We start from the raw sequence: 24,769 nt of genomic DNA on the forward strand, positions 1-24,769 counted from the left end.
TCTCAAATAGGCCCTTTTGCAGTTACAGAGGGCTTAAAGGAATGCAAATACTACCACTGAGTTTTGCTAGGAGCTTTCTGTCATTTAGAGTTTGGGCACATTCATGTAGTCTCTTTTTTTAGGTACATTGTCATAACTTGCTAAGTTCTGATGCAGGTGGCACATTTTCACAAAGAAATTATGCTTCACCATCATGGCTGGTTCTATGCAGTTTTGCCAGTCAACAGCTTCATTGCTGGGAGCAGTAGATAGTTGCTTCCTTGCTCGCTTCAGCTTCATGTTGTTGAACATTATTCAGTAGCTCATGTGGTACTATGCCTTGTTCCATCTCGGTGTATATTCTAAACCACCACCCTTATCTAGTATTGCCAGATCCATAATTATTGGCAGTGCATGAATTTGTTGAAAAGTGGAACATTGGTGGCAGTCATGGTAGAACTTGATTAGCAGGTGGTGATATTAGATGTTGATTGTTTTTATCCTTTTGACAGAGAGAGACATTTACTCCAATCAGTCTGACCACTGGTTAATATTGGTGCTTTGTTTGCCATCTTGTAGTTTGAATGTCTGATCAAGGCTGAGGGGCTATCCTTTTACCACCTTAATCAGGGTGTAATTTAGCACATTCAGGTATGGGATACAACTAGGTTCAAACAGGAACTGACCTACACCTAATCTGATCATTTATCCAGTGCCATTTAAGTCCCATGTGATCTGTACACCACCTTGATAACTACAGTATATGAAAACCATTTATAGGCCTGTTACCCCATGGCTGAGCTATCCCTCTCGCATCTTGTCAATTCAGGTGTAGCTGACTAACTTCCATCTACTTACTAATATGCTACTACCTAATTGATTTTGCCTATTATTGACAATTATATTAAGTTTATGCAAAGAGTCAATGTTTACAGTGTTGGTCCTTCTTTTTCAAGACCTCCGCAGTTTTCCCTGGCATGCTCTCAATCAACTTCTGGGCCAAAATCCTGACTACTGGCAGCCTATTCTTGCATAATCAATGCTTGGAGTTTGTCAGAATTTCTGGGTTTTTGTTTGTCCACCCGCCTCTTGAGGATTGGCCACAAGTTCTCAATGGGATTAAGGTCTGGGGATTTTCCTGACCATGGACCCAAAATTTTGATGTTTTGTTTCCCAAGCCACTAAAGGCATTGTTTGTCACCAAACTGTTCTTGGATGTTTGGGAGAAGTTGCTGTCGGTGGGTGTTTTGGTACCATTCTTAGGTAGAATTGTGAGTGAGCCCACTCCCTTGGCCAAGAAGCAACCCCACACAAATGGTCTCAGGATGCTGTACTGTTGGCATGACACAGGACTGATGGTAGCGGTCACATTTTCTTCTCTGGACAATATTTTTTCCAGATGCCCCAAACAATTGAAAAGGGGATTCATCAGAGACATTTACCCCAGCAATCCAATCCCTGTACCTTTTGCACAGTATCAGTCTGTCCCTGATGTTTTTCTTGGAGAGAAGTGGCTTCTTTGCTGCTATTCTTGACACCAGGCCACCCTCCAAAAGTCTCTGCCTCACTGTGTTTGTGCAGTTGCACTCACAGATGCCTGCTGCCATTCCTGAGCAAGCTCTGCAATGGTGGTGCCCCGATCTGAATGAACTTTTGGAGACTCTCGGCCCTGGCGCTTGCTGGACTTTCCTGGGTACCCTGAGGCCTTCACAACAATTGAATCTCTCTATTCTAACTCAATCCGCATGACAGAGTGATCTCCAGCCCTGCCCTCATCAACTCTCTTGCCTGTTAACAAGAGGATCACTGAAATAATGTCAGCAGGTCCTTTTTGTGGCAGGGCTGAAATGCAATGGTAATGTTTTTTTTGGGATTAAGTTAATTTTCATGGCAAAGATTCTCAAAACTTTTGGCCACGACTATTTTATGTATATCTGTTATGCAAAGGTGTCTACTAAATAAATAACTGATATCATGCTAAATATACTGTTGTTCGTTGTTATAATTGATATGTATGTAGGTCTGTTTCTTTCCCATTTAAAAAAAAAAAAAAAAAAAAAAGCATACACAAGGCACTTTCAAATAAAGAGTTATTGGCAGTGAAAGATTGTGATTGGGTTAAAGGTCACCCCCCCTGCATCAATGAGAGCATTGATTTCCAGACAAGGCAGATCAATAACCCATTTTCCAACTGGAGGTCAGCAATTTAATAGCCTCTCGTTTTAGCTTTCTGACATTGAAACTATTATTTTTTTTTAGTTTTGAGATGTGTAAACAAATAAGTTATCCATCTTTTGTAAGATTCATTTAAAATTAAATATTTTGCACAGATGAACTGTATTCGGATTGTATTAGTAAGATTTTTAGTGTAGCTACCTTATACATTCCTTTCTAGACTGTATAGACTGAATATACCAAAAAGATGACTTGTTTTTTGTGATCTGTGTCATAAAGTATTTAATGTGAATATTGAATATACAGTATTTAAGGGAGGGATCAACTTTGGTAAGTCAGGAGGAAGCAGAACGGCAAATGTTTAGGTGAAAAGCTTTCTTAGTGCACTTTTCTTTGTACTTCAATGGTCAACCTGTTCAGTGAATCCCAGAGACAGGATGGTGGTGAGTTCAGTTGGTTGGTGAAACAAATACAAAATGCATTTGAGAATATCTACTTTTTTTCTATTTCATGAAGCCTACTACTGTTAATCATGTTTTGACTGACTGAGAAAATTTTCAGCCATGAGCAGAGTTAGTTGATTGATGTGAGATTGCATAATTTTCTGTTCATTGCTGCACCATGGAATGCATCCTCATGTAATGGATGAGTAGCTCACTTTACATTAATATAATCAGTTATATTAAAGACCATGTTCAAAACATTTTAAATGACATTTATTTAATTAACTACTTGTTGTATTTATTGAAAAAATAAATTAGGTGTTCTCTCTCTTGCATTTGTACTCAAAATGCAGATACAATATTTTTTTGTTTCTGTTTATTAGATTTTTTTGTGGATGCCAAAGAGTGTATTTCATGGTAGTTTGTTTCATTTTAACTTGGAATAAAGTAAAGTTTATTGTTGTTTGTACATAATACTATGAAATTCATTTCTCTGTGTCTCGGAACAGTAAACAAAATGCAATTGCAAAAATTCAATTAAATAAAAGTGCACTTAGTATGATATATAAAATTCAGCATATGTAATCGTACACAATATGTATTTGCAAGCATTTATACACTGTTAGTGTTCAAATTATGATTGAATATTCAGCAACCCAAAGTCATTAATAAATATTCATTGGTTCATTTTGTCCATTTTACTCTTAAGTGTACAAGTAAATTAAGAGCTGTTTTTCAGTGAGATGGCCATGCTATACTTTTTACTTCCTACAAATTAGAAGAACAGTCTTTTAGTAAAAATTAAAAAAAAAAAAAAATTATATTACATACACTAACAAAATTAAAATCAGTTTCATGCTTTATACATTTTGTAAAATTATTATGAATTAAAATATTGAAGTGGTATTTCTTATACTTAAAAACAACCTTATTCATTTGGTTTCTTTTATCTTTTTAGGGTAGCCAAGAGCCAGTGGTTGGAGCAGATGGATTGGTGCCCCCACCATTTGCTGCTTTTCCTCCTCCACCACCACCTCAGAACGGCTTGGGATCAGAATTCAGTGTACCAGAGTTCCCTGGACAGCAGGGTCCACTGGCAGATTTACCTCTCAGTATGTACTCCTCCGGCGCTGGACAGGGTGATCCTGGAGTGAACACCAGCACAGCACAGAGCACAAATAATGGAAACAGCCCTAATATTAATACAACTCCTGTAAGTGTGTTTTTCGTTTACTTGATCAACAAAATCCTAAATAGCTCATGGCTTAAGGTTCCATGGATTAAACTATTATGAGCTTTTTGCATGGATTTTGTTTGAAACATGTATGGTTGAGATGACACTGTTGTGATGCTTGACACACATTTTGCAAAGACTCTATTTTTTTTTCTCTTTGTTACTATGTAACAGTGTAGGTGTTACTTAACAAGGCAGAGTTTAAATTCATCCTTAGATCTGGGTAGTTCCTAATTTGCTGGTGAAACAGTTTGCACAGTTTGCTGATGGAAGGAGGTTTTCACTCAAAATCTGACGATACATGGCCCCATTCATTCTTTCCTTTACACGGATCAGTCGTCCTGGTCCCTTTGCAGAAAAACAGCCCCAAAGCATGATGTTTCCACCCCCATGCTTTACAGTAGGTATGGTGTTCTTTGGATGCAACTCGGCATTCTTTCTCCTCCAAACACAACGAGTAGAGTTTTTACCAAAAAGTTCTATTTTGGTTTCATCTGACCATATGACATTCTCCCAATCCTCTTCTGGATCATCCAAATGCTCTCTAGCAAACTTTAGACGGGCCTGGCTTAAGCAGGGGGACACGTCTGGCACTGCAGGATTTGAGTCCCTGGTGGCGGAGTGTGTTACTGATGGTAGCCTTTGTTACTTTGGTTCCAGCTCTCTGCAGGTCATTCACTAGGTCCTCCCATGTGGTTCTGGGATTTTTGCTCACTGTTCTTGTGATCATTTTGACCCCACGGGGTGAGATCTTGCGTAGAGCCCCAGATCGAAGGAGATTATCAGTGGTCTTATATGTCTTCCATTTTCTAATAATTGCTCCCACAGTTGATTTCTTCACACCAAGCTGCTTACCTATTGCAGGTTCAGTCTTCCCAGCCTGGTTGCAGGTCTACAATTTTGTTTCTGGTGTCCTTTGACAGCTCTTTAGTCTTGGCCATAGTGGAGTTTGGAGTGTGACTGTTTGAGGTTGTGGACAGGTGTCTTTTATATTGATAACGAGTTCAAACAGGTGCCATTAATACAGGTAACGAGTGGAGGACAGAGGAGCCTCTTACAGAAGAAGTTACAGGTCTGTGAGAGCCAGAAGTCTTGCTTGTTTGTAGGTGACCAAATACTTATTTTCTACCATAATTTGCAAATAAATTCTTTAAAATCAGATATGATTTTCTGGATTTTTTTTTCTCATTTTGTCTCTCATAGTTGAGGTATACCTATGATGAAAATTACTGGCCTCTCTCATCTTTTTAAAGTGGGAGAACTTGCACAATTGATGGCTGACTAAATACTTTTTTGCCCCACTGTATGTCAGTCAAGTACTGTATATATTTAGCAAAATGGTTTGTCCAAAGCAGTTTAATATATGATCAAATATCATGTATAATAATCAAGTCCATATATGTATTTTTGTCATGCATAATTCAGTTCTAATTTTTATTGTTAATGTGTGCTCAGTTTTGCTCTTTTAGAGAGGTGCACGAGTTATATAGCTTACTTAGAGATTAATACACTTACAGCTCAATACATGCTAAATGTCAATAGGTTACAGCAATTCAGTGGAAGCAGGTTTCTTATTGGTGAATCACTGCAACATGACTGATTTTCCTTTTAATTTTAAAGGAATACTCCATCCAAAAATTAGTTTTTTAACTCATTTAGTTTGTAGTGGTTGGCAAGAAAAATTCTTAATTTGCTGTTTTCACAAACAAAAAAACAAAACATTTGATATAATTGAACCCAATGGTGATCAGTGCTTTGCAGTGGCAAACAATGTGAAGAAAATCTTGTGTTACTCCTGTTGTATAATCTATGTATCAGTTATCCAGTTATATGTTCAAAACATTCAACATGTTTCTATCACTATAATACTCAGTTTTGTTCATATGTATATTTTTATTTTTTTTTTACTTAAAATGAATTGCAAGCCTTAATTGATCCTTCTCTTGTATTCTATTTTAAATGAAAAACTATCTTTCTATGGCATAGTACATAAGCCATTATTTTCTGTTTAGTTTTTGTCTTTATTATTTTGATAACTGTTTTTTTTTTTTTTAACCATACTGTTCACCCCCATGTAAGATCCACAAATCATTCTTTCCCAGAGTGATTGTCCTACCCATCACTCCCATTTAGCTCCCTCTCAGATAATGTTTTCAGCACAGATATCAGTGCTGTATCCTGGCACAGAGCAATCCAAAGTCAGACAGTCAACAGACGTGTCTCCAGCTAAAATCTTTTTGGAAAAAAAAAAATAATAATTGACTATGTGATGCTGATATGTACCATTTTTGTTTTTAACAGTTGGTGCTGAATATAAATGTATTTTTTAGTTGACCAAGATAAAGGTATTGCATTGAAGTCTGATAAATCTCTAGTAGCAGGTTTGCATTCATATAACTGTTGGTTATTAAGGAAATTTTCCAAAAAGTCTTCATAATCTATATTTTTATTTATACTTGTGAAAATTAATTTATATTTTATATTAAGTTTATGGTGCTGATTAAGAATATAACTTTGGTTTTGCCAGATTGGCTCAAGTTTCTGAGATATTTAATAGTTAATTAATGCAACACGTTTGAAAAGCATTCAGAATTGCAAGAATATTTTTATTTGTTACAACTAGTAAGTAAACAGTCTAACATCATACAAAAAAAAAATTAAAAATATTTAACAGTGACAGGATGTATGATTTGATTAATTAATACAATATTATTTATTGTTATTAATGTCAATGCTTCAAAAAACGCTGTTTATGCAATTTCCTTTTATGTGTGTCATCAGGACAATCACGTTGGAGACTCCAACAGTAGTCTGCCATCATGTGTATGTCCCATCTGCCTTAATATCTCTCCTCCATCACCTTCATATCCTGGTGGAACCTCTCGCCTTGTTCCTCACTGAAGTCTCCAAGGTTATCTGGAAATCTGTTTAAATGGCTATGGAGATCGTGCATCTTCATGCTCCTATTAACTCCCAAATTTCTGAAGTAAGCAAGCATATCTTGCACCAATTCTTCATAATTGTCTGCTCTTTGATTACCCAAGTAGTTCTTCACAACAGAGACAAAACTCTTCCAGGCCAAATCATTCATGAGTTTACGAATCTGAGGACCATCAAAGATTCTAGCTTTTAGTTTTTCCATGCTCAGTCCAGGGAGTGATCTGCAAATGTACTTGAAGCAATTACCCATTTTGTCCAGAGCCCTAACAAATTGCTTCATCAATCCTAGCTTAATATGAAGCGGTGGGAGAATGATTTTGTTCTTTTTCCCCCAGTGGCTTGTTGATGATATTCTCAGCACCAACAATAATTTCTTCCCTTGTAGGCTATGACACTTTTGTCCAATGATCTTGCTTTGCCCTGCTACCCCAGAGGCACATGACACATGGGTATTTTGTGTATCCAGATTGCTGTTCAAGCAAGAAGTTCACCATCTTCAGATCAACACAAATCGACCACTGATGTTCATGATAACGGATTTTCTGTAATACAATTTTTCCACTTTCATATTCTTTAAGTTTTGTTGAGTGAGCAATGGGAAGAGACGCATAATGGTTACCATTGCGCAAGAGAACACATTTCAAGCTTCTAATGGAGCTGTCTATAAATAGCCGCCAGTCTTCTGGTCAATATTCTGTTAGGCCCATTTGAAGTACAATTCCTGGGATATCATTGCAGTATACAAGTTCTTCCTCTTGGTTGAAATATGGGAGAAGCCTCTCTTGTCCAATAAGCTGTAATCTTAACTTCCGCCTTTGTAAGATTTTGTTCATTAAGTCTGGTCGCTAAAAGTTCAGATGCTTGCTTGGACAGATGTAAGTCTCGAATCAGGTCATTGAGTTCTTTTTGGGTTAATGGTTGAGGCGTCGAAGAGCTTCCCTCAAATTCACTTCCACTGCTACTACCTGCCATATATTCCAATCCCTGCCTCTATTCAGAGTCTGACAGTGGCTGGTTTGGTAGTCTGGTAAACACTGATATGGGAACGTCATTGCCATGTGGAATAGGTCGTCTTGCTGATTCCAAATCAGGATAATCCCACTGAGCTTTCTTGTAACGATTAAAGCCTTTAATCTTTACAACACAAAAATAACAATCGTCATGGTGGTTTTTCGTTCCTTTCCATACCATTGGCACACCAAAGTTTAAAGTTTTTCTTTCACCTTTTGTCCACTGTCGTAGGTGCTCCACACATGTTTTGCAAACCATATGTGGAGCCCAAGACTTATCCTGGTCTCCAGGATGTACTCCAAAATAAGCCAGGTATACTCAATGCACAAAGTCTGTGATATTTCTTTTGTTTTTCAAACATGTACTCTCCGCAGATGTAGCAGAATACATCAGGATTGTTGATGAAGGCTCTTCTTGATGAAGTCATAATTTTTACATGAATTTATATACTTAAGACAGAACATTTTGGGTATAAACCAAGACTGGGTTGACAAACTTATACTGTAGCCAACTTCTTTCCTCTGCAAATTCACAGTTGAATTCTGGCTTCAAAAAGTCGCTTTTATAGCATTGTAGGCCTACAAATTGAAATACAAAATAATTATATGGGATATTTCATTACCTAAGACACTGTTAACACTAGAATTACCAGAGCCTACGAAAAAACTCGTAGATCCGGCCCACCTTAAATCACTTCTTAAAACCGTTTTCACCTCTCCGCCAGCGTCTTTTGTCATCTAAATGTACTGATAAAGACAAGCTGCCAGCAGCTGGCTGTTCCATCCCCCCAACGATTTAGAACGTAAACAAGCTTTTCCCAGCTCATGCCTTGATTGATTAACTGGGAGTGAAGTGGAGTTTTAGAGTAGAAATAATAGATTGTTATTTGGAACACACGCATTTCATATGTGTTGCATTTCTACAGTAACCTGTGTAAACACATTGTTAAAACAGAAACGTTTTATATATTCTAGTAGCAAATGACAAAATGTAGGCATAAACTATATAATGTATGAAGCCTGAAGTCCAAATATCAAAGAAACACTTTCACAAAAAGTACAAAAAAAAAGCCACCGCCAAAAAAAGCCGCCTTAGTGTGCGACATTGACATGCATTTGCTATCACTGCTTCCGTGGCGCAACAGTATCAGTCGCTGACTGGGAATCAGAAGGTCATGAGTTCGATCCTGCACAACTCCCTTTTGAGGTGTTCTTATTTTCACTATTTTAGAATAAAAAGATACATTTGATTTCAGTCTGTAACAGCCGGTGTAATTTATGATATTTGTAAAGGTTAGCTTTATTTTTTTTTTTAAATTCACTTTTCATTGTCTCAGTCGCGTTCAGGATCCTTGCCTACCGCCCCCCACCTGACACTGCTGTTTTCCCATAAAGACGCGCTATAGTTCTGCAGTGTATTGCCAGTCCCCACGTGTTGCTGTATGCTGTTTCTTTTGTACTCCAGGACATGCAGAGGAAAGCATAGTAAAGAGCAGTAACTTCAGCGCTATATGCAATCATCAGACACTCCCCATCTGATGCTGTTTTCACATAAAGACGCGCTAAAGCTCTGCGGTGTACTTGTGACTGCATTGTTGTACCAATGCTTGCGAACTGATGTGTCTGCATGCACTTTTCGTGGCATTATACGTGTATTTTTTGAGCATGCCCATGTAGCTCAAACATAGGAACATATGTTGATGTAAAAGTATAACAAAACAAGTGCATTTTTATTCAAGACTATAACCGAAGAAAAAAGAAAGCAAGTTACAGTAGGCAGTTGATATGACAGCTTGCGTGGTGGAATGCTAAGAACTGCTGATTTCCATTCTGTGCTATATAACTTAACATTTGAATCTGATGATTGCATATAGCGCGGTCTTATTCAGTGTACGCAAGAACATGCAGGTGGCCAGTTGCTGAGTGCTACAATGCACATTTTAAAAAAAGAGACAAATATATGTGACGTTTTGAAGAAATCATTTTATGACGCGAATAGTACCAATCAGAAAACATCATTGAAGTAATGCAATATTATTTGAAAACGAGCAGCGTCAGATCGGGTGTGAAGTTATACTGGCGCTGTTTGAGTCAGATCAGAAACTGAATAAGCAGAAAAAGCTCCTGTTGTGACTCTAAGTAAAAAAGCATGAATTAATCAACAGAAATAACCGCGATTGACATTTTAAAGTTAACGATTTACAGTGCATACCAATTTATAAATTCAATGTCCGTTTGAGGGAAAAAAAAAAAACACTTCCTTCAAAGCTAGGAATCGAGCTCACATCTCTGTAGGGCAACTGTGCTCCAAGTCAGCAAACCGTAGCGCTAAGCCACGGAAGCTGTTGTATCATCCTTGAACCTTTTGTGAAAGTGTTTATTTGATGTTTGGACTTCAGGCTTCACAGATTCTATACTTTATGCCTACATTTTGTAACATTTATTACTAAAATATGAAAAAGTTTCTGTTTTAGCAATGTGTTTACACAGATTACTGTAGAAACAGAACACGCATGAAATGCATGTATTCCAAATAGCAATCTATTATTTCCATTCTAAAACTCCAGCAGTTCAGTCACTCCCAGATAATCAAACAAGGCATGAACTGGGAAAACTTAGTGAACGTTCTGCGACGGTGGGGGATGGAATAGCCGGCTGCTCGCTGCTCCTCTTAATCGGCACATTTAGAAGATGATAGAGAGGTGAGAACGGTTTTAAGGTGGGCCGGATCTACGAGTTTTTTCGTAGACTCTGGTAATTCTAGTGTTAAAGAGTCAAAAGACATACCAAAAGCTATTGCATTTGTTACCACACACAAGTTGCATTGGGGGAATGCGTTATTTTCATGGTTGTCCATTATCTCAAAAACTAGAACCAATTCAGCAAAAGTAATGGGATGTATGAATTCAGCACCCTCAAAATACCCTAAATCCATTCAAAAAACCTTGGCACCAGAAAAAAAAAAATCTAGACCAGTGAATTCATTGCTGTACGTTGCTAGATAGTACTGTACAGTACACCCCAAAATTTGCGGGGGTTACGTTCCAAGAGCACCTGCGAATTGTGAAAAACCACAACTTTTGGATGTGATTTAAAAAATGCCTTTTAAATGCCTATTTTTATAGTTTAAACCCTAAATATGCCCCCAAACCACTTTAATTTAATTGCAAACTCGGCTTAATACATTAATACATTACCTAAAAAAGAATGTAAAGGTAAACCGTCTACTGTACAGTACTGTACTGCTATGTCTCCCGCGGTGCTAGAATGTAAAATACAGATGCTACCGCTTATACGTACTGTAATTCGTGCAAGCGCGTTTTCTTTGGTATGCACTGTCGTTTTCTTTCTTATAAGTAGAGTAAATAGTCATAATTTCATTTAATTAAAATACAGTAAAATGTACAGGTACTCGCCAATGATGAATGATATTGATGATGATGATGAAGTAGCTGTGCAGTACGATGCAGAGGATTTACAACTCCTCTGGTGGCGCCTCCTCTTCAGGCGCTTCAGGAGGAGTCGTATCTTTGGAAACTTACAGATACGGTACTCCGGATCGCTGCCTCGTTCTTCTTTATGTAGTGTGCAGTGCTTTCATTAATGCCATAGTGGTGCGCTACCGCAACATAACTTTTTAGTTCCCAGAGCAAATCCAGTAGGTCAGCCTTCTCCTGGAGTGTTTTAAACTTCTTCTGGCGCTTAGGTTCAGTGCCAGAAGCCTTAGAAGGTGCAGTGCGTTTTAGCGACATCTTGTGCATTTAAGAATAACAAAATGAATACAATAACAAAATGGAAAACACGAGGACACTCGGCTGGAGACGAGCCACAGAGCAGCAGTCAGTCAGCAGCAAGGAGAAATGAATAACGCTCTCGGATTGGCTACTTTCACCATCCCAAACCGTGTTTCCCTCAGCGGTTGCTTCCTGTTCTCTCTACAGCACGGTATTGCCACGAACGAAGCCATAAAAAATTGCAGAGGATATTTGCGCTTTCCGCTAACAATTAATAGTTGGGTTCGAAGGAAAAATCTGTGGACCACGTCTTTGCGGGGGTCTGCTGTATATTACACCATAATTATAAGCTATTGGGTTCCTTCTAGGTTTAAAATGCTATTTAAACTTAAAACTAAGCATCAGGATATTCATGTAGTAATTCTCTTAAGGAAAAAATGTGTTGTATAAATTTTTTTGCAGTATTGCCCTGCCCATGATTCATTGATTAGGATGCAATAATAAAGTGTGTGGTGTTGTGTTTGTACAGTTTTTTTTAATCCTACAGCATACTATAATTTATTTTTTGTATAATATTTTATAGGTTGTAATCCTATCCCTTTTGACAATCTTTTAAACCATTTAAAACAAAAAAACAAATCTATTTAATCTTGCCTGAAGAAGGGGCCTGAGTTGCCTCGAAAGCTTGCATATTGTAATCTTTTTAGTTAGCCAATAAAAGGTGTCATTTTGCTTGGCTTTTCTCTACATTCATAATGGCTAACACGGTACAACACCCTAGTACTACAAATACTTGACTGTAATATAAGTTAATTTTTTAAGATATGCTTTACCTCTCTAAGGTTACATGTTTTTATCAGCTGCTATATTCACATACATTCTGTCCGGAAATGTTTCGGCTGTCTTTTGTGAACATTTTATAGTGTTAAGTTGATTACAGTATTTGTGTTTATATTTTCTTACTGATTTTAGAACATTCTCATTCTTAGTTTAAATATGGAAGAGCTATATGTTTTGGCTTTACAGTGAATCTTAGTTTTGCTGTCAGTGCCAACTTATTTCGAGAGCTTTATTCTGCTTGTACTGAAACAATTATCAGTGATGCCCTTCATGATATTAAAGGTTTTGATTGTAATGCTGGCAGGCTGTTTATAGATATCACTGTAATTCCTCTAGAGTGGTTCAGTTTACAATTGATGAAAGTATTTTCTTCTGATTACACAGAATGGTGGAGAAGGGAGAGGTAGAAAATACTGTGCACAGCATGTTTCAGACACATTTTATATTTAGTAATCATACATTATATATGTATAGGAGTTTAGAGAACACAGTCTCCTCATATATTCATTCCCACTTGTGTAAATTATGCAACTAGTGTTTAGTTATTTCACTAGTCCTTTGTAATATATTTTTAGATGCTAATACCTATGGTATCATAGGAACATTATAAAGCTATATTTTGTATAATAGGTTCATATTTAACAGATTACCCCTTGAAAAGGCCCATTCAAACATGAAAAAATGGCTACAATCCACATGTACCATAACTAAGCCAGAAGTTAAATCCAGTTTACAGCAGTTTAAAGCTTGAACACTGGTAACCTTTGTGCCACCATGCACACATAAAAGCAGTGTAAAAATACAAATTTTCAGTAGCTTGGAAGAATAAGATAGAAAAGCTAACAAAAGAATTAGCAATTTAACCATATTTTCAGACTAACATTTATATGTAAGAATTATACTGTAGAATGCTGCTTTTAATGAGTATAAACTTTCAAATACAATTATGTGCAATGTTTATGCCATATTTTAATGTCAGCTGTTAGGTCATAATGATTAAGAACTATACATTTAAATGTAACCTTATTTACTGTACAACATTATTATTGCAATGTTTTGGTTGTACATGAAACAGAATATCCATATATCCTGCATAGGTAAGTCTGAATGAGTTTCTTTTTCTCAAGTTCAAAGTCAAAGTGAACTTTATTGTCATCTCCACCATATACAAGTATACAGATAGACGAAATAGCGAAGCTCAGGGTCCACAGTGTAACAACATGATGTGCAAATAATAAATTCAAAATATAATTAAAATTAAAACACAAGACATTGTGCAAAGACAAGACAAAGAAGTAGCAGCAATATTGATGTGTAAGATATGTTATGTAATAAATAAATAACAAATAATAGATATAGATAATACAGAAATTATCAGTGTATGATAATAGTTGTTTAAGACATGTGTAAACAATGACAGGTCAGAATGTTTCACAGCAGAAGGATATCAAGAGTGTCAAAATCCTTAAAGGTCGGTATGAGATTTTCAGTTCTTTTCTCCATGCACACACGTCTTTGCAGGAAAGTGGCTTGCATGTATAAAAGTTCTGTTTTTAGAGGTGGTTGAGGCAGTGTGGAAAGTCACAGTGGGCAGCCTGGTGTTAAGGAGTCTAACAGCTTGGGGGTAAAAACTCTCCTGCAGCCTGGCAGATCTGGCTTTGATGTTGCAATATCTTCTCTTAGATGGCAGAAGTGTGAAAAGTCCATGTGAGAGGTGTAAGGGGTCCTGCACAATACTCCAGGCCTTGCGGACACTGCATTTGTAAAATATGCCCTATAATGAAGGGAGAGGCACCCCAATAATGTTCTCATGTTCAATTCATAGGGCATTGCTTAGAAATAAGAGAAACATCAGTGGGTCATACTTAACAACTTCTTCTGAAAGGGAAATGGGGACAACAGAACAACAAAGTTGTAGTAACCAATGCCTTCTTTATCTTAAAATAAAAAAAAAATATCAAAAAATATAGCCTAGTTCTACTTGATGATTTAAAAATCCATCCATTTAATCTGTCTCTTAATCCCTTGTCTATTATTGTATCCATCAATATACTTTCAGTTATGGACACCACTGGAATGCAAATAAAATGCAAGCTAGGAAACATGCAGAGGGTTTTTGCCATCTGAAACATTGTATCTAAACACTGACATTTTAAAAGTTTCTGAATGTGATAATTGGGACAATTTTGCTATTAACTAACAAGGATTTAACATTAGATTGAAACCTTGATCAGTCAGGGGTCGGGGCTGAGGCCATGATGGATAAGGGGAAAGACAGATAACAAAACAGCTACTTTAAAAATGATATACATTTAGATTAACTTAGTTAATAGTCATATTTATTTATAAATATATTGGAATGACCAAAGTAATAAGCCAATACAATTTAGGGGTACTGGAGTTTTCTACATTTTACTTGAAGTCTTTGTTCTATAATAAACGGTTCCGTCTTATACTCAGAATCTGGGTTACAGAGCACATCTCCAAATTAATAAAAGATAGCTTTCCCTACCAATCAGTTTATCTCCTGCCTCTTGCATTCTTTTTTTTTTCTCTATGCTGCAAACATTTGTTGTCTCCTGGCACCCAACTCAAAACTTCCTTCCGCCGCACCTTCCTTTTGCTCCTGACTTCTCCTGTCACTCCTCTCCTAAGATGCATGTCTGCCCCTTACAGAACAGAAGCCCTTCACCCAGGCCCATCGCTTACAGCATTCATTGTACCCTTCATGCTCCCGCCCAGCCCATACATAACAAGCTGCCTGCATATCACAATATATTAACACTAGAATTACCAGAGTCTACGAAAAAACTCGTAGATCCGGCCCACCTTAAATCGCTTCTTAAATCCGTTCACACCTCTCCGCCAGCGTCTTGTCCTTTAAATGTGCTGATAAAAGACAATCTGCCAGCAGCCGGCTATTCCATCCCCCCTCTGACTTAGAACGTGAACGCACTTTTCCCAGCTCATGCCTTGATTGATTGTCTGGGATTGAAGTGGAGTTTTAGAATGGAAATAATAGATTGTTATTTGGAACACACGCATTTCATGTGTGTACCGTTTCTACAGTAATCTGTGTAAACACATTGTTAAAACAGAAACTTTTTCATATTTTAGTAATAAATGTTACAAAATGTAGGCATAAACTATAGAATGTGTAAAGCCCAAGTTCCAAAGATCAAATAAACACTTTCACAAAAACTTCAAGGCTAATACAACAGTTTCCGTGGCATAGCGCGCTAAGATTCGCCTCTCAGAGTGAGTAACTTTGCTGTGCCTCACAGACATGAGTTCAATTCCCCGCTGGGGACAAAGTGTTACTTTTTTTTAACCTCAAACGGACATAAAATTTATAAATTGGTATGCACTGTCAGTTAATGAGATCGTTATATTTTCATGTGGGATGCTCCGTTTAAAATATTTTTTTACAATTGAGACTGCAATTAACATGAACAACTGTCCTTATAACTTATTTTTTCAAGATCCATAACACACAGACAGACAGAGCACTGCGTAATAGAGAGACAGACAGGCAGAGATATACAAACAAACAGGGAAGGCAACATGTTGATCTTTTTTTTCTTTCAGTACATGTGCGTCGTTCCTGTAGCACTGAATAAGCTCACGCACTCTAACATCACCCCTCCCCCCGATCTGACTCTCTAAGTAACAGCACAAGTACAGACACAAACCAAGTGCATGTGTATACTGTATAATATTAACAAAAAGACCAGCTTACTATTGAAAACGGCAATTATAGGAATGAGTGGGGTTCGAACCGGGACTCTTGATTGCACTTAGTTTGTGTCTGTACTTGTGCTGTTACTTAGAGAGTCAGATCGGGGGGAGGGGTGATGTTAGAGTGCGTGAGCTTATTCAGTGCAGCAGGAACAACGCACATGTTGATCTTTTTTTTCTTCCTTCAGTACATGTTGCTTTCCCTGTTTGTTTGTATATCTCTGCCTGTCTGTGTCTCTATTACGCAGTGCTCTGTCTGTCTGTGTGTTATGGATCTTGAAAAAATAAGTTATAAGGACAGTTGTTCATGTTAATTGCAGTCTCAATTGTAAAAAAAATATTTTAAACGGAGCATCCCACGTGAAAATATAACGATCTCATTAACTGACAGTGCATACCAATTTATAAATTTTATGTCCGTTTGAGGTTAAAAAGAAGTAACACTTTGTCCCCAGCAGGGAATTGAACTCCTGTCTGTGAGGCACAGCAAAGCTACTCACTCTGAGAGGCGAATCTTAGCGCGCTACGCCACGGAAACTGTTGTATTAGCCTTGAAGCTTTTGTGAAAGTGTTTATTTGATCTTTGGAACTCGGGCTTTAAACATTCTATAGTTTATGCCTACATTTTGTAACATTTATTACTAAAATATGAAAAAGTTTCTGTTTTAACAATGTGTTTACACAGGTTACTGTAGAAACGGTACACACATGAAATGCGTGTGTTCCAAATAACGATCTATTATTTCCATTCTAAAACTCCACTCCCAGACAATCAATCAAGGCATGAGCTGGGAAAAGTGCGTTCACGTTCTAAGTCGGAGGGGGGATGGAATAGCCGGCTGCTGGCAGCTTGTCTTTTATCAGCACATTTAGAGGACAAAAGACGCTGGCGGAGAGGTGTGAACGGATTTAAGACGCGATTTAAGGTGGACCGGATCTACGAGTTTTTTCGTAGACTCTGGTAATTCTAGTGTTAACAAAACATAATATAACAGAATTTTAAAAGAAATTTGCTATACAGAAGAACATTAACATTAATACAGAATAACATTACTGTCAGTGGTTTCCATTTTCAACGTGTTTTTCAATTTTGTAGGCATCAAGCTTTCTATCTTTCACTGTTGTTCTTCCTACTCCATAAATTGAAGCAATACTTGAAACACTATCGCCGTTTTGTAAATGTTTAATTTCAGTTTTTTTGTGACAATTCCTCCACCACACACAAGATTATTGGCCAGAACAGTGTATTGTAGTAAAGTAATAGGTAGGTGCTGGCGTGCACAATGTTTTTTTTTTGCCCTGACAGATAACAGAGACCAACAGTTAATTGAGTGACATATAATCATAGTTTTACTGTATACACACCAGGGTTATCATAGAGATAAAAACTAATGTAAAAAGGCAAAACTATATTTTTTCTGATCTTGCTTAGAAATTCAGTTTAGGTTTAGTTTTCCTTCATCATGTATTTTTAGTTTTAATTTAGTTTTTATTTCACAAAGACATTTCTATTTTATTTTTGTATCTATTAGTTTTAGTTTTAATAATTATGGTATGGTTAAAGAGCTACTATGGAGTTTAGTTTTGTGTCACAATCAGACAGAACTGTACACTTAACAGGTTAGGATAGGACTTTAAAGCTTACTACACTACATTGTTTACTATCTGGTTTTGATTAGGCTTGTTTTTAACCAGACAAAAACCAAACCAGATACTGAAAATGAACAATTTTATAATTTTTAAAAATATTTTCTACTAGCCAACCCGTGGCGTAGCATACGCCGCATAATTATTTATTGATGGCTGAACACTTCCGGAAAGACACAGTTATCCAAATGGGGTGAGTTTGAGAATACAATTGTAAGTGATTGAAAAGATGGAACTCTGGGGAGTTTGTTTAGTGGAGTGTGTGCTTAAATGTGCTTTGAGATATTTCTGGCGCGTGAAGGTTTTGGAGCAGTGTTGAAACTGAAAGGAATTCGGCAGGGATGCAAATTTTGCATAGAAATGCTTGTATTGAATGGATTTATACATAGATGAGGTGATCAATCTCACCTGTGAAGTCCTCGTTACAAAATGTGCAAGTGAAGGTGTGAGTGGAATGAGTTAGTGTTTATTGAGAACGCGAGTTGTTTTGAAACATTGCTGGCAATGTTCACATTGCATCATTCTTTCAGTGGTGTGTTTTTTTTAAATGCGCGTTGAGATACCTGTGCAGTCGGAAGCTTTTGTAACAAATGGTGCATTGAAAGTCCTGTGTGGAATGTGTTTGTTCAGTGGAGTGTTTGTTTAAATGTGCTTTGAGATGTTTCTGGAGCGTGAAGGTTTTTGAGCAAATGTTGCATTGAAATTCCGGTGTGAAATGCGTCTTGAAATGTTTTTCAGGAAGAAGAGAGTGCGCAGGTGACGTCACATCAGTGTGGCTAGGACATGGGTGTGTACCCCATGTGCACATACCGACAGTGTCAATAGATGGCACCAGCAGGTCATCACTTGTGTATTTGAGAAGCATGAGAACCTCGTAATGCCCATGATCCAAAGGACCGTTAAAGAGCAGGGATATGGAGAGACGTTGGGCTGGATTGTAAACTCAAGGAGAGGCATGAGGACGTTCTCGGAAGTGAATGGTGATAGTAGCTGGAAGCATTTGGGACATTGCCACAATTTCTGCCTCGCCACCATAGACTCCGGAAGTATTCATGTGGTCAGCGTATTGTTGAGCAGACTGTATAACGTTGCTTCTGTGACTAAGAACAACGGACAGCACGTCGCCGAAGTTTTCCCAATGTTGGCAAACAAAACTTACAGCCATGTTGCGAAGTTCGATAGCAACAGTTTCGGTGATGACATTTTTCCATAAAAAACGACTGATAGAAACAGTTACCTGATGCAGGAATTTGTATAACATTGAAAGAAGTGTTGTTTCCATGAAATACATTTGAAGCGGTGGCCATGGTAGGCAAATGAACAGTCAACGTGTCTCACAGCTGGATGTGGACTGTAGCACAGACCAAAGCAAGTGAGGATGTGTTTGGTGAGCTATTGGGGGCGGGCACATGAGGAAGCCGTGCCTTGAGAGTGAGGGTGGACTATGTCGCGAGTTCCCTATCACGTGCGAGGACTGTTAGAGTTGGTGGTCGTTGCTCTGTCGTTCGTATCCCATGGTCAGACGACTTGGTGGATTATATATAGAAATGCATCCGAAACCTAAAAGAATAATGAAAAGTCAATGTGGCTCAGAGGTGCATGTGTACTGTAGCAGAGACGAAAGCGACTGACGCGGTGTTTGGTGAGTTGTTGCGTCCGGGCACATGAACAGGCACTGTGAATGCCTTGAGAGCGTGGGTAGACGCTTGCCGGGGAATAATGAGTATCTATATATCTTCTTAGATATAGAAAGCTACTGAGACGGTGTTTGGTGAATTGTTGCAGTTTGTGAGTTAGCAGTTGTGATGGTTTTACTCTCCAGTACATTGCGGTGAACGCTGGTAACAGTCAGGCAGGCGGGTGGGCAGGCAGGCGTTCTCGTCCCATGCTCTTAGAGTTGGTGGGCATGTCTCTGTGAGTTGTTGTCGTATCCCATGGTGTTAGAGCTGGTGGGCGGGGCTTTGTGAGTTGACGGACATAGCTATGTATTGCGTGTCCCATGGTTGTCTTTCGGCAGTGTGAATGCCTCGAGAGACAGGTTGGAGGTGTTTGGTGAGTTGTTGCAGTTTGTGAGTTAAAAGCTGCGATGGTTTTACACTCCAGTACATTGCGGTGAATGCTGGTAACAGTCAGGCGGGCGGACGGGCATTCTCGTCCCATGCTCTTAGAGTTGGTGGGCAGGTCTCTGAGTTTGCGGGCTAGGCTATGTCGTATCCTATGGTTGTCTTGCATGCCCTGTCGGCTTAGTGAATTATATATATAGATATCATTTCTGCTGAACAATTCTGCACTGATTGTTGGCACATTTTATTTTTATTCTTTTATTGCCCAGAATGGGACAATTTGTAATAAAATTTAGGTGAATTTTAATGTTAGAGATTTTTTTTTATTTTTTTTTTTTTACTCTAAATGTGTATACCACACAACATTTCCTGCTCCAAGACAGTGTCTTTACAATTCATGCCTTCAATATTGCATTAAAAAATCCATCTCGGGCACGTACAATTAATGGACAGAATTTTGCCACGTGCAGGCCTGAAAAGATATTAAAAATCAGAAAACAGATTGTACTGTGTTCTGACAGGTGTGATCATGAAAATCATGGGGGCTTAGGAAGAACAGGGTTCTTAGGCTTGAATCAGTGTACAAACCCTACCCATCTGTATTGAGGGAAACAAAGAAAAACAAGTATTTAGTGTCAAGGTTAGGGTGGTGAGACTTGAATAGTCCATCATAAGAACAGTAAACCCTTAAAGAGCATAGTAAGAGCAGGTAATAAGAGTGCAGACGGCCACAAAACGACAGAGACAGCAACTGAGATTAGGAACAATATATACATTTTCTAAACCTATTTATCCAGAACAGGATGGCAGGATACCTGGAGCCTACCCCAGCAGGTTTGGATGCAAGGCAGGAAAAATCCCTGGTATGCAATATGTATGATATGGCTGATGTTAAGAACAAAAAGAATATTTCTTCAGCTATCTATTTTGAGAGAGAGAGAGAAAAACATTGGGAAGAAAAGGGAACATATTTTAAAACTTAATTCTGCTACTGGATTATTTTCACAATGTCAGGTATTTTGAGCTGTGAATATAAACAAAAAAAAGATAAATTAATCAATATAGAATAAATGCAAAAACACATTAGCATGTTTAGTTTTCACCAGTTGGCATACTGTCTTCACCTACCTACCTGTAGTTCAGTAGTGACATTGCAAACCTGGGAATTTTACAAAGTTTGTATCGATTCATTGTTAAATTACTTTTTTTTTTTTTTTTTTTAAAGCAAACGTGATTGGTCAGTAACAATATGCTTCTCTTGTGCGATGACCTAGTCAGTCTCTCGATCAGTGCCACTTTATTTTTCAGAAAGGATTTCTACCGTGTGAAGTGACATTCTCAGTGGGCAGCTGGGTGCGCAGCAAGCAGTGACCCGGGGCCCCAACTATTGCTCGTGTGCAGGATGGAGGCTTGATGGGGCGGTTTCACTGTCCGCCCTCCACGCCGCTGCAGCTACTGCTCCTGACTGGACGGAGGCTGGATGGAGTGGAGGGGGGCATTTCACTGCCCACCCACCACACAGCCTTGCAGTGTCCCTTGAACGACTGCCCTGTTCGTTCTCGGTGGACGGCTGGTGATGCTGCAAGCGGTGACCTGAATGTGGCTGAACGGAGGCCATTGAGGGTGAATGGGGCAGCTGGGGGCAGCATTGTAGTGTGCCTTGGATGGCTGCCTGTTGAATGGGGGCGGTGGTGTGGGATTCACTATCCGCCTTTGGCTGCACCCTGTTCGCTCTCGGTGGGCTGACGCTGCAGACAGCATACTGTATGCAAGTGGAGGTGACTGCGTGGTGGGCAGGTGGTGAACCACCCCTCGCTGCTCCCATTCATTCTCAATAGAATGCCTGCTTGTACTGTTACGTACATAGCAAGAAGTTGTCTCTTGTCAGTACACCAGATGTGCTGACGAGGGGTGCCTTCTTGCTGTGATAGCGTGCACAGTGCTGTGCAGAAGAGCTCATCTTAACCTTTTGTCTTTACTCTGAAACACAGGTTTGATGCAGTAAAGAGGAGGAAAAACCATCACCATGAAAATAAAGTAGAAATAATAAAGTCAGAGAGAGGTGAAACTCCATCATTCATTGGCAGAGCACTTGGTTACAGTCGGTGAACAATAGCATTTATTAAAATAATGTACCTGTTCCGACTTACGTACAAATTCAACTTAAGAACAAACCTACAGTCCCTATCTCATACGTAACCTGGGGACTACATGTACATACTAGTGTCAAAATATCGCCTGAATTACATACTGATTTAGTAAAACTAATGGTGATTCTGTTTTTTTTTCTTTTTTTTCCCCCCTGTATTCAGAGACAAATAGTTCTTATCTATCTACTCTAACTCACTGATACAATTAAGGGCAGCATCAGAGAAACCTTATTTTGTCTAAAAGAAAGATAGATAACTTGAGTGTGATCTTCATATGAGTAAAAAAATTAATGTTATGTTTTCTAATGATGGTTCCCCAGTAGAAGCATGAAAAGTGAAAACAGTAAAGGGCCCGGGACTGAACCCAGTGGAACACCATATTTAACTTCTGAGTATAATGAAATACTGTCTGCTCATTTATAGTAAGCCCAATTTGATTTTCTGTAACAAAAATAGAATGGTCAGTGATGTTAAATGCTGTGCTTAATAACATATTTGCTTTGGAATTTCCTTCATCAAAGGATATCAGAATGTTATTTACAACACCGGTTAGTGCTGTGTCTATACTATGACCAGGGTAGAAGCCAAACTGGAATTTCTGACTGAGACTGAGACTGAGGCTACATCAGGCTGAGAGAGGGTAAATTTACAATGGGTCTATTATAATATTATATAAGTGTGAGACTAGCTCTGGATTTTTAAGTACTGGTGTGATAACTGACACTTTTAATTCATTAATAAAATATAATGCTTGTTATAATTACAAGCCACTATTCTAATAAAATGTTATTGGATGTTTAGCAAGGAGATACAAGGCTAACATGTTTAACAAATAAACGTGTAAAATAGACACATTTGGCTGTTAAGCTAGGGCAAATTCTTCTTTATTCTTCTTTATTCCCCAACCCAAAATTAAATTGTGAGCTATTGTGCTAAGCACAAGTTTGCTCACTGCCAGGACAGAATGAAAAGATCTGAAAAGTGAATTTCTTTTAGTTTCTGCTGAAGTCATGCCTCTCTTCTTTCACTCCAGGTTCAGCTAGACAACATATACATCTATCTTTCCTCTATAAGCACAGGGCGACACTTCAAATTCCTTTTTAGTTTATTTCTCAATTTTCTTTAATGTAAAAGCCATTATTCCAGTCTTCTTTCTCGTAGAACCTGACTGTTTCCTCTCAGTTTACTGGAAGTTCTGGCAGCAGAACTACACGTACACTTCAAGTACTGAAGCAAAATCACCATTAAGTTTAGAAAAGTAAATGCAGAAAAAGATGGCTTTTGAGATTGGCCAATTTACTGTTTACCAGTGGATTAGATTATCACTAGTTTGCATTACTGGTTTTTCATTTTACTCAAGCTATAGAAAGCATTTGCATGTCTCTTAAACCGCTGACATCTCTGTTAGTTTCATGCTAACGGCAACTTGTTAAAGTATGAGGGAATAAAGTTTACATCCTTAACAGGTTCAACAATTAGGTAACCGTATATGAAATAGCATGATGCAATTGAATCCTCCAAATATTATTTTGCTCTCTTAGGTTAACAAGTGGTCCTGTGGGACCGGAAAGCAACCTTCTGTCTGCCTGTGTCAGTTTTCTTTGCTCACACAAGCATAGTCCTGTGACTTTGAGGTTTGATAGGTTTAAGCAGGAGTACCAGTTGTATGTACAGGGTGGTCCAGATCTAATTATGCAACTGTTCGACTGACAACTGTATCCCCGCCATTTTGGAATGCAGGGCAGATGCTGCCATCTATCGGCAACAAAAGAATTTTAAGTGAAATCTCTCTGTGCAGGACAGGTGCTGTGAATTCTCTATGTAGTAAACTTAAGTTATAGCGTAATGAAAATTGCATAATTGGATCTGGACCACCCTATATAGCTTATGTATTGGGCAGAAGTACTGCAGGCTCTGATATCCCTTCTGCAGGAATCTTACAAAAGATAACCAGAGGTGCATGCTATATAATGCAGGATATGACCTTGTATTTTCTTTCTTTCTTTTGTTTAAAACTATAAACAGTGCAGTAAGACATAGCAGTTGTCAGCTTCTACTCGGCCAAGTCATCCTTCAGACAGAGGTACTAGATGTTTTTGTTCCAAGATAGCATCTGTGCATTGTGTGTTTGAAATAACTGCATTCAGGGTTCCCCTGGTCTCCCCATTGTAGCAGACGATGGTGAGAATTTTATTGGCTAAGGCAGTGGTGTGCAGTACTCTGGTAGAAATGCAACCGGAAGAAATCAGTCGACTGGGAGAAATTTTGGTGTATTTTGTTTACTGTGGTTTAGCACATTAGGAAGCTTCCTTAATTATTTTGTGCGAAGATAATGTGTGGTAGAGAGTGGGAGTTCATTTACCTTCTAAAACAAAGCTGCATATACCAGTACAACTGGAGATGTAAAAAAAGATGGCATAAATGGCAGCTGAGTTGGGCTTACATCCACAAGACAAAATAAAGAGCTGGTTAGGATGAAAAGGTGCATGTTCAGTCTGCAAAGGCTTAAGCTTGCTGTAGCTAATTTTGAATGGTAAAGTGCTCTGAAGTAGCATATAGCCGATATGCTCTAAAACTCAGTCTGTTTTGTTTTGGCAATTGAATTTTTATAAACACATTTGTGTTGTAGAAAGTGCAAGCTATAGTAGTAGTAATGTTTTTCCTTTTTTTGACTTAAGAGAATCAGCCGTAAATGCATTCATACTTGTATGTACCGGTACTTCTCAAAAACCCAATCCCTAGACACCAACTGTGAACTATTTTTATATATGATTGTACCATCAAACTTTGAAGGGACATCATTCCCCACCTCCTCA

The 24,769-nt window shown here is 38.2% G+C and overlaps 1 protein-coding gene across 1 annotated transcript in view; it reads left to right on the forward strand.

Annotated features, from left to right (window-relative positions):
* The window catches only part of LOC114662211 (RNA binding protein fox-1 homolog 2-like), a 253,045-nt gene that overhangs the window by 147,460 nt on the left and 80,816 nt on the right, over positions 1–24,769 (forward strand). The window contains 1 exon segment of the mRNA XM_028815596.2: positions 3,556–3,810. Coding sequence (XP_028671429.2) covers positions 3,556–3,810 — 255 coding nt within the window.

Source organism: Erpetoichthys calabaricus, chromosome 12 (assembly GCF_900747795.2).
Source record: "Erpetoichthys calabaricus chromosome 12, fErpCal1.3, whole genome shotgun sequence".
Classification (NCBI taxonomy): Eukaryota; Metazoa; Chordata; class Cladistia; order Polypteriformes; family Polypteridae; genus Erpetoichthys; species Erpetoichthys calabaricus.